Below are 14,465 nucleotides of genomic sequence, written 5' to 3' on the forward strand. Positions count from 1 at the left end.
TTCATCTCCCACTGTGAAGTAATGCAGCGGCCGCCTCATGGGGGTCCAAATCTTTCTGCAGGCTGAGACACGCTGCTTTAATGCTTTGGGGAATGGAGCTTCTGTCTAAGGCTATTTTCCTCTTAACTGCAGTTTGTGATAAACCTGACTGATACTGAGGGGAATGATAACAAAAAATATTGTACACATTGGCTCACAAACACAACTGAATCTTCACATTGCACCTTACACCTTGCTAAAAAGCAAAGAAAACAAGCGGCTGAGTGGTTTGAACCATATGTAACTGTGAGAGCATGTAAATCGATGAAAAGCAAAGCCGGAGAAACAGACACAGCCTCTCTCCGAGTTGTCTTATCCAGCTAGTGTAAACAAATCCTGGCAGGTGAGGGCAAGGTAAAAAAAAAATAACACATAAAAATAAAAATTGGTGTCACAGTAACCCAACCGTTTGGGGAAATGCGTCTCACTCAGGTCTACAGAACAGACATTTTGGAAATCAGCCTCAGCAACATGTGGGCAGACAAGTAAAACCTCAATTACTGCCAGATTGTCTGAACACTAGCACCTGTCACACTCACAATAAACGATAAACATAATGTACTTCAACCTATCTAACCCACGGAACCATTAGTTAAGTTAAAGCTCAGTTTTATTCCCAGCAAAAGCTTTTTGTTACGGTTTTATTTAATCTAATAGTTTTGTTAATGGGCCACTTTCTTGTGATCCTGGAAGAGATGAGAGCTGGCTCGCGGCAAAGCCAAGGTGAGCCAGCCAAATATGTGCTGTGAATCAAAATCATGTGAGTAGTGAGATTGGCAAGGCAGCAGTAAATTTCTGACAGCAACTGTATGAAAAGACTGGAACAAACAAACATCTAGGCTTGGGTTGCTGTTGTGTGCGGCCTGACACTGCGCCCCCTTCACAGATGACACACTTGTAAATTAGGTTTACATTTATTTCCCTTCTAATCAACATGTCTGGTGTTTCACAGCCACCTGAATGGCATTTCTATTTTGGTCGCTGACATTTCCTGGAGTTTATTGTGACACAATAATTCGTTCCATTATTTTTATTTTAGCCAAAAGGTGGCACAGGTGGTAAGTGTGAAACACATGCTCACACACAGAAGAAAACAGCTGTTAAATATGAGGAAAAACTGCAGCTGTAGTGCTCCTTGCCTGCAGGTGGTGCATAAAACATAATACAAATGTGCTTGGCTGACAAAGTGGTCTCCGTGCATGATTGCTGAGTACACGTGTGCCTTTTTTAAAATGATGCACAAACATTGGAAGACGGGGAGGCACCATACCTGCACCAGGTGGATGAGTGTGGTCAGTATGGCACATCGAAGCATGTTGTGTTCTTCAGACTGCTTCCAGAGCAGGGGCAGGTACTGAACCAGACAGCCGACATATGGCCGAATCTGAAGCAGAGGGAGCAGAAAAATAAGAAACAGAAACATTAGAGTGTGACATTCAACCAACATCTTCAACAAAAGCAGACAATGGTGTTCATTTACTGTCTCAGTAGTTTGTATATCCATCAGATACCTAAACCAGGCATGCATGATGGTGGATTTTTTGCCAATATCCGATAAGTAACGACTCATTTGACCGATAGCTAATACCGATATCGATATATCCACTTTTCCCCCCCACCTAATTTTAGTGATCAAGCCTAGTCTGTAGTGGAATAAACATCATATTATGCAAGCATACTCTTCTTGTGATGGCCCACCAGCAGACAGAGGAATTAAAAACAATACTTTTCAGTGTACGTAATATTCATTCATTGGGTAAAATAAGAAAAAGCACGTTGGCCGATCCTGAAAGTTCATTTTAAAGCCATTTTTGGCCGTTACCAATGATGTGCCAATATTACTGTACGTACACACCAAAAGCGACCAGAGCTTCCAAAACAGCAGAAGTCATTCATTTTCAATCAGAACCCGGCGACTTGGGTGACCTGGTCGTCAGCCGCGCGTCTTGGGTGACCAAAGCAACCAGAGCGGGTCCGAGAGGAGTTAAAACTTGTTTAACTTTATGGTAATGAGCTCTGACGCGGTTCGGCTGCAACCAATCGGAATGCTGACAATAAAAAGAATGAGGCTTGGCACCACGTCGCGGAGGTAGCTGGTTGGTCTGGTGAGTTTTAAAGTGTGTAATGTTAGTAATAGAGGAGAGAATTACAGGCTAATGTTGCGACGTAGCATGCAAGTCTTCTTTGCTTGGTATGAATGAGATGACATACGTTTTCTGTTTTCAATGACCAAACATAACTTTCCGTAGGCCAATTCTGAGCTTTTTTGACTCGACAACAGCAAGCAGCAACTACACTGCTTTCAAGCAAGTAGTCTGCTTTGCGGCTCCTTTAAATTGACAAGCACGATCGAACAGTCAATGATTCACGTGATGAGTGACTAGAGCGACCAAAGCTGCCACAAATATTTTTGACAGTCGTGCTTCTTGGGCGGACGCGACAGACTTTGCCTCTTTAGAAGGTTCTGGTCTGAACGTACAGTTATCGTGCATCCCTAACCTAAACACACTTAAGCACCTCTCCCACTAGACAACAAACCCACTAACCCCCACTGACATCTGGCTTTTGTCTTTAGAAGTAAAGATTACAATCAGCATTCACTCCCGAGACAAATGAATCTTCAAAAGTCACAGGTATTTATTGGCTCCAGCTCCAATCGACAGTGATGGAAATATGACACCTGAGTGGACACGCCAATTTCCGCCCCTTTTTCGGCACGATAATGACAGGCCGCCACAAATCCTTTCTGTTTAGAGAAAACTCTAACTTTTACTCTAACTTTAAAGATAAGGAAAAATAATATGTATGTATGTTTTGGTTTTCCCACCAGTGAATTCAGACCCAATCCATTTCCCCATCTCGCCTTCATCAGTCCAAATCAGCTGCCTCAAAACATGCTTCAGTAGAATGGCAGTGGAAAGAAAATACTGGACAGGCTGTTGAAAATACAGAGTATATCTTCTTATTAGTGCAATGGTGAAAAAAATAAAACTCCACCGAGGTGATCTCTTGATGCCTCCAAAAGTGCTCATGGAAGCCAATTTGGCTGACACATGATGTGAGTGTTTGTGAATCTGTGGCAACTATGGCAACAACAATCACAGCCGAGCTCGTGTGGAAGGCAACATAATGATGTTCTGATTCTTCAGTATGCATTTTGAAGATAAGATAAGATAGACTTTATTAATCCCACACTGGGGACATTCACTCATTACAGCGACTCAAGAGACGAGAAGAAAAGGAAAAAAAGTGATTGAGTGACATGAAACGAGATAAAAACACGACAAAAAATACAAATAAGAAAATAATGTAAAACTGAAACAAACCAGCCTTACACATCATCTTTATAGAAAAAACTTGACACCCATGTCCACATTTGATCTTATACAACTCATTTTATCTGAATCCATGCTTCATACTTTAGCAACCTCTATAACAATCTATTTCTCCAACAAAACGGGGATGTTTTTCTATTATTCTTTTCTCTATCCTGAGTTATATGTTACCGAAACATCCCTTTTCTTTCTTTTAAATCAAGTTCTTTTGTTTTACACACTTGAAAAATCTGGGTGGTTGGAGACCAAGTGGATGTCATCACTCTCCTCCCTGTGTGAAATTGGAAAATGTGATGGCACACGGTGTAATTTAGGTGCAGTTGCTGTGCAGCCAGCCAACTCTAAGACATCCCAGAATAGCACTGATTTACGGACTTCAAAAAGTTTTCTGCCATTTTCTTGTGCTGACTTGTGCTAACCCTTCGTATTCCCTGTAGCGTCTATGTGGTCCGGCTTCAGACCCCACACTGGGATTTTTTTGCTCGATTACACCTTTATAAGGAATTCGCTGGGAGCAGATGGAACAGTAAAAAAAAAAAAGAAAAAAAAGAAATACGACATACAGCCTTGAGGAGAAAGATAAAAGTGAGGAAAAACAGCCCCACAAACCAGCCTGGGATGACTTTTGTGACTGACAGCAGAAAAAGGAGCTAAATCTCATCATATCTGTCATCATGTTCATTTCAACACGAGCTGCACTCGTGGTTTCATTGCCTCGTTTTCTCAGCTGCTGCCACTCTTTGTGGGTTTGAAATCCCTTGTGAGAGGAGTGAGAATATTAATGGGACTTCCACTGACTCTAGAAGTTTAGCCAGGGCCAGCAACTGGGGAAGACTTAACCAGACTGACAGTTCACAAGGATGAAAGCCATTTCTGTGAAAGATTTAAGTCAAGGGATCGTTTAAGGGAAGGTGCTTAAAACGGATCTGAAAAGAGCCTGCGGGGGTCAAGAAGAAGGTCAGTTTTTTAAGGGTTGGCATTTAAGTGGATTAGAGCGACTTATTGGATGCTCAGAAAAAAAAAATAAAATCCATATGGCCACAAAAGCACTGCAGTGGCAGGAGGGAGACTGTACCACTGTGGTAAATGAGAGCAGACATGAGAACAAGGGCTGCCTTAGGCCTTGTGATTTAAAAAGAGTCAAGAATTGGGGCTCACGGTTGCTTTGATGGTGCGAGTGTTGTGGGATGTGAAAAATCATTAACGTCTAGCTATCTTTTGAGGACAGATGGTTGTTTTACCCCGGTGGTCTGGGGCTTGTACAGCGGGACAGATGTTTTGTTTCTGTGTTATAATGTTTTTACAGCTTCACGTTTCCCCTGCAGAGCACAAATCAATAACTACATTTTGTGCAGTGCTATTCTTCACAAAGCAGCTGCAAAATATATCTCCCCAGATGTCCAACACAAGGGCTCCTTCATCATCACTTCAGAGTTTGACTCAAACTTTACTTTACATACTGTGACTTGGGTGTGTGCCATAATACCAGTCTAATTCTTAATATGATAAAAAAAAAGAAGAAGAAGCATTTTCTGATGGCAACAATCTGTCTTGTTGTAATGATGACGTCAAACTAATATGCAGAACAACAGCTGACATTACTGAAAGCAAATTGCTACTGGCTCCATGGCGGAGTTAAGTACCACAAAGGGGAGTGACTCCAGCAGTGGGGAATCAGTGGCATCCTTCAGCCTGGGCGTCAAAGACTACAGCCCTGAATGTTAATGAACAGCCCTGACTTTCAGACCCTCTAGCAGAGTGACTGCAGTTAGTGGTTAGATGGTAAACACTGAGCAAGTTACATCAGGACGAGTAGAGGACAAATGGCAGAACACACAGTTGCAGGTGGAAAAAACAACTCAGTCTTTTAAGTTTTAAGAGGTAAGAAGTTAGCCTATGTAGTAACTTTTGTCTTATTTTGATGTAATTTCTATGTTCTTGAAATGAATAAAATATTTTTCAGTATTTTGTCATACCATAAGAAGATCAGAATTGTAAAAAATATGGAAAAATGAAACTGAAACTGAAATATTGTCATAGTATTTTAAGGTCATATTGGCCATTCTTAATTACAACCATAGACTGTATAAAATTACTAGATATAGTCACTGTGAAGTCACCAGTTGGTTCGGGATTGAAGACTTGAGTTTGGCATTTTGATCGTCATCATCTTGGATTTTTGGAGCCAGAAGTGACCATATTTGGACAAGAGGCTGGAGCTGTGGAGGAGCGAGGGGTGGATCTGACTGAGAGCCCGAGATGACACCTTGCAGACAACCTGTCACTCTAAGCAGCTTTAGAGGGCAAAATTGTTTTTTGTACCAGGCTGTAAGGATGTTTATTTCTGCTGGAAAACTGGGCATTTTAACATGGGGGTCCATGGGGACTAACTCGCCTCTGGAACTAGCCTCAAGTGGCCATTCAAGGAACTGCAGCACTTCTTTGTTGGCTTAATTTTCCACAAAGTCCCACAGGATGCTGCTCAACTGCAACTGATGATAGTTAAAAAAAATCTAGGAAAGGTTAAATTTTAAGCACTTCTTTTTTCTTAAATCTCACCTGGATGTTCACTCTCTCGATGACACAGGAGATGACATGGAGCACCTGCATTTTAGTGTCGCACTCTGTCACCTGCTGCAATAGCTGGAAGAGCAGCCCGAAGATCGACTCTAGGTACTAAAGAAAAAGACAAGAATTTAAGAGTTAGAAAAAGAGGAAGTACGGAGCTGAAAATAATTTATTATTCATTGATTATTAGGGGTGTCAGTTTTCCAAATCCTTGATTTAATTTGACTTTCGATTCAGAAGTCACAATTTGATTCAATTGTCAATTTTCTTTTAAAGAGATAAGCTTCAACGTATCAAATGTGATAAAAGTACCATATATTTTGAACCGTACCATTCAATGGCTATAGAGTCAATATTAATCAACTTCTTTAAAATGTAATAACCCTTTTCCAAAATACTGCCACACTATTGACTTCAGTGAAGCAGGAGCATTTTCTAGTTTTATTGTTATGTTTTATCTAGTCTCGCTCACCAGACCTTTCTCAAGAAAAGAAAGGTCAGACCTTTCTTTTCTTTTCTTGAGGGCCGACTCTCACTTTGAGATTGGAGAAAAAAAACGCCCCGGCTGCTTGTACTTCTTTCAACCAATCACAATCGTTCTGGGTGGTGCCACAGCAACGGTGCGCTTGCAAAAATATTGGCGGGGGGAAACAGGTTTTGGTGTAACACGCCCACAAAAATATCACCTACAGGATGCGACCCATGGCAGAAAAATGGCTACATCCCCGCAAGATCAAACAACGCAAAAGTTAGTAAAGGACATGTTGAAAACTGTTGAAAACTGCTACACAACCGGAGGTGGTAGGGTGGGACTTCAGCGGGTGGCTCGTTCCGCCCAATGAGAGGCTGATCTCTGCAGCAAACTTCCGCCCACTCAGACTATGTTTTATCTATCCCTGACTCTGGCAGTGGTCATGATGTGTGAAGAGGTGCAGCTGCAAGTGACGCTGTGTTGTTATTTTACCTTCAAACACATGGAAGTAGGCGGGAAAGAGTCACACAATCCTGCTTTTGATGTCAATGACTTAACTCAAAGACTCATTTCAATTGATTTTCTACAACATCGTGACACCCCTATTGATTTTTGTGAAATTCCTATTCTACTCATCACTGATTTAAAAGCATAAACAGTAAACAGATGTACTCACTGGGAGGAACTGCTCTGTCCGGAACTCGAAGTCATCAACAGGTGGTCATGAGTTAAGGATGAAATCAAACTGCTAAGGTTAGGTATGCAACATCTACATTTGCTTCAGTATACCTAAGGACTAATAATGTGCCATCAGATACAGTTAAGCTCACACTGCAAACATACTAAGTATGATCAAATTTATCTGTTGTAAAAATGACAGCCAGAAAAATAATCAAGAAACAGAAAGGATATTGAGCTTCAGGGTTGTAGCTGTCTCAATCCGCACCTATAAGAAAAACAAGATTAAATTAAAATACAGTTCATTTAAAAAGCATTTGAGAAATTAGGCTTCTATCAGTGTATCTGGATTGTTACTCAAAGCTGCAGAGAGAGGAGACGAATGAGTTGGTGGTGAACTAAGAGCAAAAGAAATGTAGACACACATATACACGAACAGAAGATTGCAGCACATGCAGCAATACAGCCAAAACGCGAAAACTATAATTACGTTTTCGTTTAATGGCCACCTCAGAAAGACCACAAGGTGTTCTCACTACAGCAAAGGCTTTTAATAACTGAACACTGGAGAAGTGTGCCCCAGCTGCACCTGCAGCAAGTTAGCTAAATACAGGCTCAGTCCATTGTTATAAAAAGGAGGCAGCACCTCCACCGTTATAGACTCTAGCAGTGTAATCTAGCCGTGTCACAGAGATGGAGGTGGAAATGTCCACCAGGGAGAAAGTCGTTGGATGGAGGAGAGATTAAAGAAGGTAAACGAGTGAAGAAAAAGGCGAGGGACTGGGAACTCAATTACAGCCTTGCTCTCAACAATTTCACTATGCATTTAAAGTACAGAAGTCATCTATTGTTGGATATATGAGGGCAAGTGTGTGTGTGCGTGTGTGTATGTTTATGTGGCAGACAGGCTTTATCAGCACTATCCAAACTATGGAAGGCCTTTGCAAAGCTTTGTAATGTAATTTTACTCCAAATACCTTCAGGTGTATTTGTTATATTTAATCTCAAGAAAGCACACCAGATGATTCAGTCGAGGTACAGGACGACATAATTGTTGTTTATATTAAATGATTTCAGCGGCAATTCCAGAGACTCACGTGGTCCGATGTGATATCAGACAAAACTAACATGAAGGTGGACTGTTGTTGCCAGCTAGTTGCACTTGTGCGTGCACTGCCTTGCACTAAAAAACAAAAAAGTGGAAGGGAAAAACATGCTGATATAGTCACAGCTAAGAAAAAAAGTGTTATCAATAGTCTTAAATGTGCTGGTGACTCTTCCCTGTTGCCTCGCTTCCATAGGCATTTGTAAGTTTCTGTTAAATATTCCATCACAGTTTCTTTCACAGGCGGCACAGTGCATTGTCGCCTCACAGGAAGAGGTTTCCAGGTTCGAACCCTGGGGTAGGGGAGCCCTACTGAGTGGAGTTTGCATGTTCTCGGCTTCCTCCCACAGTCTTAAGACATGCAGGTTAGATTTGGTGACTCTAAATTGCCCGTAGGTGTGAATGTGTGGGTTTAACCCGCCTCTCGCCCAATGTCAGCTGGGATAGGCTCCAGCACACCCGCGACCCCCTAACAGGATAAGTGGTTACGGAAAATGTATGAATGTTTCTTTCACACCACAGGATTTCAGTCATAAATGTTAAATATATTTCATATTCCTGATTTGAAATCTGGGAGACTCTGATCAAATGAGTAACATTAAAATTAGGTCTGTAAACACCAGACAAATGAACTGTTCAGACCAGCCTCGAATCAGAAACACCCATGCAATTGCTGGGAGGGGATCTGACCCAAAATCTATTGATTTATCCTCAAGTGTGGGGCCAGCATAACACAACTACCTTATTTCCCAAGTCTTGTTACCCATAACCTGGTCTATCCAATGGTTGTTTTAAGTTCACTTATTTTTGTTTATTTTGCTTGCAACAAGACTAAAGACATGAGAGAAAGGGTTGAGAGCCGTCTCTTGGGTATTCTGTTATAGTTTATAAGCTATAAATAACTGTAGTTTAACAGTGTTTCTTTTTTCATCAATTCATTCATTTGTTCCTTTATGTAATGAACAAAGGACTTGGCATCAAAAAAGCTACTTGTTGCTTAAACTATTCCCCAATTAGCTGCACAGCATAACCCATTCTACTGTAAATAATACTGCTTGAAAAATAAATCATATCAAGCCTTGTTTTCTCTACACGCAGACTTTCACATCTATTAAATATGGTAGACTATGGATTATAATTACATTAGTTTGGAAGACATTATATACTTGAAGGAAGAAAATGTGTTTGTTAAATATTTAATTTTCCAGTTCATAAATCCTTAATAGATCCATATTTGTGGTTTGGTCTCTCAAAAACACACAAACTCTCTCCATTTAAGTGGTTGAAAGTTCTCTTTTCACACACTCTGCTTTTCACACTTTTAATGCCAATCAGTTCACTTCAAAGGCAAGTCAGCTTTCTTAAAGTTACTTATTTGGCACCGTGCTTATATTTTTGCGAATCAAACCAAAGCGTAAGCTCAGTAGTATCACACTTCACTGCATTTTTATCAAATTCAAAGAGGCCGATTTGAGCAGCGAGCTTTTAAAAACACCTCAAACAAAAACATCTTCCACATCTTTAGCGAACAACCTGTCGCTGCTGCAGAGGACGATAACAGCAGAGTTACTGATCTCAGCTTTAAAATGCATCATGACATTAACACTTTTTATGACTAATATCTATCTAATAACTACTAATGACTAACAACATCATTGATTTCCCCTGTAGTGACTCAGTTATAAGAGCCGCACACCAGAAGTAAAGACACATACACTTTTCCATGGAACACAGCATGAAATGAAGTCATTAAAAACACATTTACATGCATGAAATTATTTGCATAATCCATACATAATGATATTTAAATCTGTGTAACTCTTTGGATTAAACATTTAACAGGCTACGGGTTTGATAATGATGTCTAAACAAGACAAAGTTTCGTCTTGTCTCTAACAAGAACAGCATGGCAGAAAATTGCCATTTCATTCGGAGAGAAATGTAAGCCTACTGTATGTCAGTGTGAATCTATCAGAGGGATTTAAACTGACAAACTGGCTTAATTATCCACCATTTATAAGATAACAGTTATCCTATGTCCAAATATGAAGATGGCAAAGACTGCTGTAAAACGTGCATTCAAGAAATTAAACTGCTTAAAGTTGATCTGACACACAGTTGGATTTAGAGATGTACAAATTTCCCCCCTGTGTTTGCAAGATCATAAAATACAGAATAATGTTTTAATAATGCCGCATACATTAACAAGGAACAAAGGGATTTCGCTGATGAACGAGGCCCATCAGTTGCCATCAGCACCGGCCTTGTTGGCAATTCAAACACTAATGAGAGAAACTGCATTACAATTCTACAGCAAAGCCTGAAGATAATAGATTGCTTGATGAAACACTCGGATGGGTCGAATAAACATACGCATGCACACATGACATCTGACAATAATTCAGTCAAAACCTCACATCATTATTCAGTCTCAAACAGTCTTTGAGGGATTTCTAAAAAACAGGAGGTTCAAGCTGAATGTAAACGTGATTAAAAGTGTTATCAGTGAAGATCACACTCAACAACCTCACTGAATCAAAACAGGCCAAATAAAAGCTTCAACATGACAACTACTCATTAAAGAAGTAATTTACTGCTGGAAAGATGGTCTCTGCATAAAACGGGGCTATCTGTGCAGCAGAAACATGCAAATACTTTTGAAATCGATGCTATGTGACCAGAGAAGACAGAAGAAAATAGCTGCAGCTTTTGTTTTTGCTCAAGAGGAAGAAAACCTACAACTACCAGAATGCACTGTGCCACACCACACCAATAAAAGCTCCCACTGGTGGGTGACGTAATGCATTTCCCGTCCAGAAACAATATGACTGCCAACTGGTAACAAATAATCTTGTATAACAGCTAAACAGTGTCCTAAAATATGTTTCTGAAAACATTTTAGATGTGAAATAGGCAAAACAGTTTCAGAACCTTGGTTTATATTTGATCAGCACTGCCTAGTTTTACCATTTGATCTGAGTTTGAGATGAAGAGAGAGGCATCTTTCTCTCTTGATCCACTTCTAAACTCTTTAGCCCGGTATCCACCGAGCATTACGGTACGGTACAGTTTAGTTCGGTACGCTTTTTTTCCCATTTCCACAGTGAAAAGTTGTGGATGGTACCAATGGAACGGTTCCATACCATTCCCATTTTTGGTCCCCCCTCTGCTGGGGTACCTAGCACACAGATCTGGTACTAAAAGGTGGAGCTGTGAACACTGCAGTCCATTGATTGGTCAATAGAGGACAGTAACTCTGCTCAGGGCTGAGCTGTGGCTGGATTTGAGGCTCATGTAACCACTGTTCATTCTGTGGAGAGTTTTATTAGTAGACTGTAACTATAAAATGAAAGGAAGCTTTGCTGCCTCTTGCAGCAGCTGTAGTCTGAGAAAAAAATAACTCAATTCACTGGGTCGACTGCCGGTGTCTTTAAAGGTGAAACGTTAACTTGTAATGTTACTCAATGCATGAGTTGACATGAGTACCGTGTCTGAAGGGTTACTCATGGGTCCAAAGGTACCATACTGAAAGTGTTTGGTGGAAACAGGGCTTTTGTGTCCTAATGTGGATGTACAATCTGCAGTTCGAGCAACAGCCCCAGAGATGAGCAGGGAGATATGGGCACAAGTAAGATGGAAGGAAGTACTAGACTTTATTTTGTACTGTGATGTGATTTTGTGCTGCTGAACATGAACCTGCTCAAAACCAGTTTTTAACTGTCGGTCCACTTTTAACTGTAGCACACCTATTGCTACTTTTATTCATTTCCTGTATAAATAAATAAATGGAATGAAAAATTTACTGTAGTTCATTTACACATATTATAAACTAAGCTGGTTGAAACATTATCCCCCTAAAATGCAACACCAGATCCCCAAAACTGATACATACATCCTTCTGCAATTTACTGTCTTATGTTCAGCCAAACAGCATGCATGTAAACACAAATGCACTCTCTTCCTTTAGAAAAAAAAAAATCAACCAGTGCTCCACTGATGCAAACAAATGACGGTTATTACCTGGATTTTAGATAAATTTAATACCGATGGTATCAGCTAAAACAGCCCGGGAGTGGGTCAAAGTTTCATTGTGGCCTCAAACCACAAACACAAAAGAGAAAGCAATAAACAGGTATTATCTGGAAATGAGAATTAGAGCAGATAAACAACAATACTCTGTACATATTGTAAATGCAGCTGGTTTATCACTAAGTGGAAACAGAGAGCCATCTAATACTAAGCTTGCTCCAAGACAAAGAAATGAATCATGATTAGTGTTTGGGATTTAGTGGTCTCAGGTATTTTAACTACAAAATTAATCATTACACACAGACTGTAAGAGAACATTTATGTTTGGCATGGGGAGAACAGCTACCTGATGCAGTTTGGGTATGGAAGAAAAATTCTGATCTTAGAAAGCCCATTACAGTTCACTCCAATTCCAGAAACAGCCATGGGTCAGAGTAGTGGATTGAGTGGGATTAATCATGGGGCATAAAATCCATATTTAGAATGCCTCAAAGCCTTCGTGCAGTCGAGGAAAAGTGAGTAAAAAAGGGACAAACTTGACTGAAACGTCACAGCTTGATGTCGTCAAGGCTGTCGTCACAGCAAATTCTCGAAATTATTATTACCTCCCACTGGGAATGCAAATCGTCTGAAAACAGAAGGAGTTAAACTTGACACCAAGATTATTTTTAGCCTTGACTCGGAATCTGTGAGTAAAAATCAGAGAATGCAGCTGTTAGAGAGGAGAGGAGAATGTATCGCAGGAAATGAGGAGAGAAAAACTGGCACAATAGAAGGCTGCAAGCAACTGGCATCTGTGATCTACCATTCAGCTCATGAACGTCACTGATGGATGCCAATGCACTGTTTCACATCCAGAGCTCCCAAGATCTGTATTTATCATTGATATCAACATTGCTCAGAAGCACAACAAATACAGCAACTCAACCACCAATATAAATGTTGGAACTGTACTTAGCTACAAACCAAGAATATGTTAGATTTGTAGGTTTCATATAAAGCAGATATGTTGAAACTTTATCTTTCTTTACGATTACATTTTCAATTTTATGTTGTGACTGCTATGGCTACCAGGTTTAGATACAACAACCATTTGATCAGGTTCGGAAAACATGTTTTGGTATAAAATAAAGTGCATTAAATAAGCATGTAAAATTAGTTGATGATAAAGAAAAAAGTCTAAATTACACCATTTCCATTAAACAACAAATGTAGAAACTGTTTTTTATCACGTAACATCTGGATTGCACCTGCAATTCATCATCAGCCTTGCTAAACAAGCCCTTACTGGACTTCAATTAACACAAAATGCTGCCAACTCCTCAGGAAAAAAGAGCATAATACAATTATTTCATGCACTTAACAGTTAATTTGAAAATTTCACTAATCACATTTAAGGCACAGGCTTGTCTAACAGTTATATTACCCAGCTCATAACTCCCTACAAGCCTATTTGTGCTCAAGGTGGTCGGGCCAGACACCTAAATCTAATTTAAGTACTCAAGGTGACTGTGTAGTAATTCAGGTGACAAACTCTCAAATGATCTTCCTGGAGATATCTGATTAGTATCTTTAATAACATGTTTTAAATCTGTTTAATATCACTGAGGTATAAGAAAAATGTTGTAACAGACTTATCTTTCCTCTAAAAAAAAATGTAAAAGCCAGCCTGAACAAATTGGAACTTTCTTATATGTAGCTTGGGAATGTGAAAAAGTGTAGTAATTTTGGGTTAGGACGACTACAGTGATATCTGACACAATCGGTCACCAAATCTCTATAGACCCAGCTGTTCTTTATGATGACTCTGAACTAAACTTGTTTGAAAAACAGAGGGAAATCTGGCTTGTTGGCTCTACTGCAACAAAGAAAATGATTGTCCAACACTGGCTCCACCTCACTCCCTCAGTACTTATCAGTGGTTGGCGTACTTTCGTGATATAGTGATGCTTGAACTATCCACAGCAAGGATCAACAAAGCAAAGTCCTCAACTCTCAGCCTCTGGAAAGATGCATCATCGCAGATTTCCGACCTAATGATCTCAGTCAGTACGTTTACATGCACACAGTCAAGTCGGACTTCCCGTCTTGTCAGAGTATACATGCAGAAGAGAAAATCGAATTTCTGAGCAAGTACGTCTGACTCATATTTATTAACTAGTTCCGGTTGACTGGAAGGGGAAGCTAACGACGAATGAAGATGGCGGAGATGGATGTTGCTATGGCTCTGTATGTTTCG

At 40.1% G+C, this 14,465-nt stretch overlaps 1 protein-coding gene across 1 annotated transcript in view; it reads right to left on the reverse strand.

The window, feature by feature from the left end:
• Nucleotides 1-14,465, reverse strand: part of ipo11 (importin 11) — a 199,963-nt gene that overhangs the window by 98,457 nt on the left and 87,041 nt on the right. Inside the window, exons 17-20 of the mRNA XM_033619880.2 lie at nt 7,327-7,360; nt 7,091-7,131; nt 5,934-6,050; nt 1,310-1,423 (exon numbers count right to left, since the gene is read on the reverse strand). Coding sequence (XP_033475771.1) covers nt 1,310-1,423; nt 5,934-6,050; nt 7,091-7,131; nt 7,327-7,360 — 306 coding nt within the window. The remainder of the gene's footprint in view (nt 1-1,309; nt 1,424-5,933; nt 6,051-7,090; nt 7,132-7,326; nt 7,361-14,465) is intronic.

This window comes from Epinephelus lanceolatus, chromosome 9 (assembly GCF_041903045.1).
Source record: "Epinephelus lanceolatus isolate andai-2023 chromosome 9, ASM4190304v1, whole genome shotgun sequence".
Lineage (NCBI taxonomy): Eukaryota > Metazoa > Chordata > Actinopteri > Perciformes > Serranidae > Epinephelus > Epinephelus lanceolatus.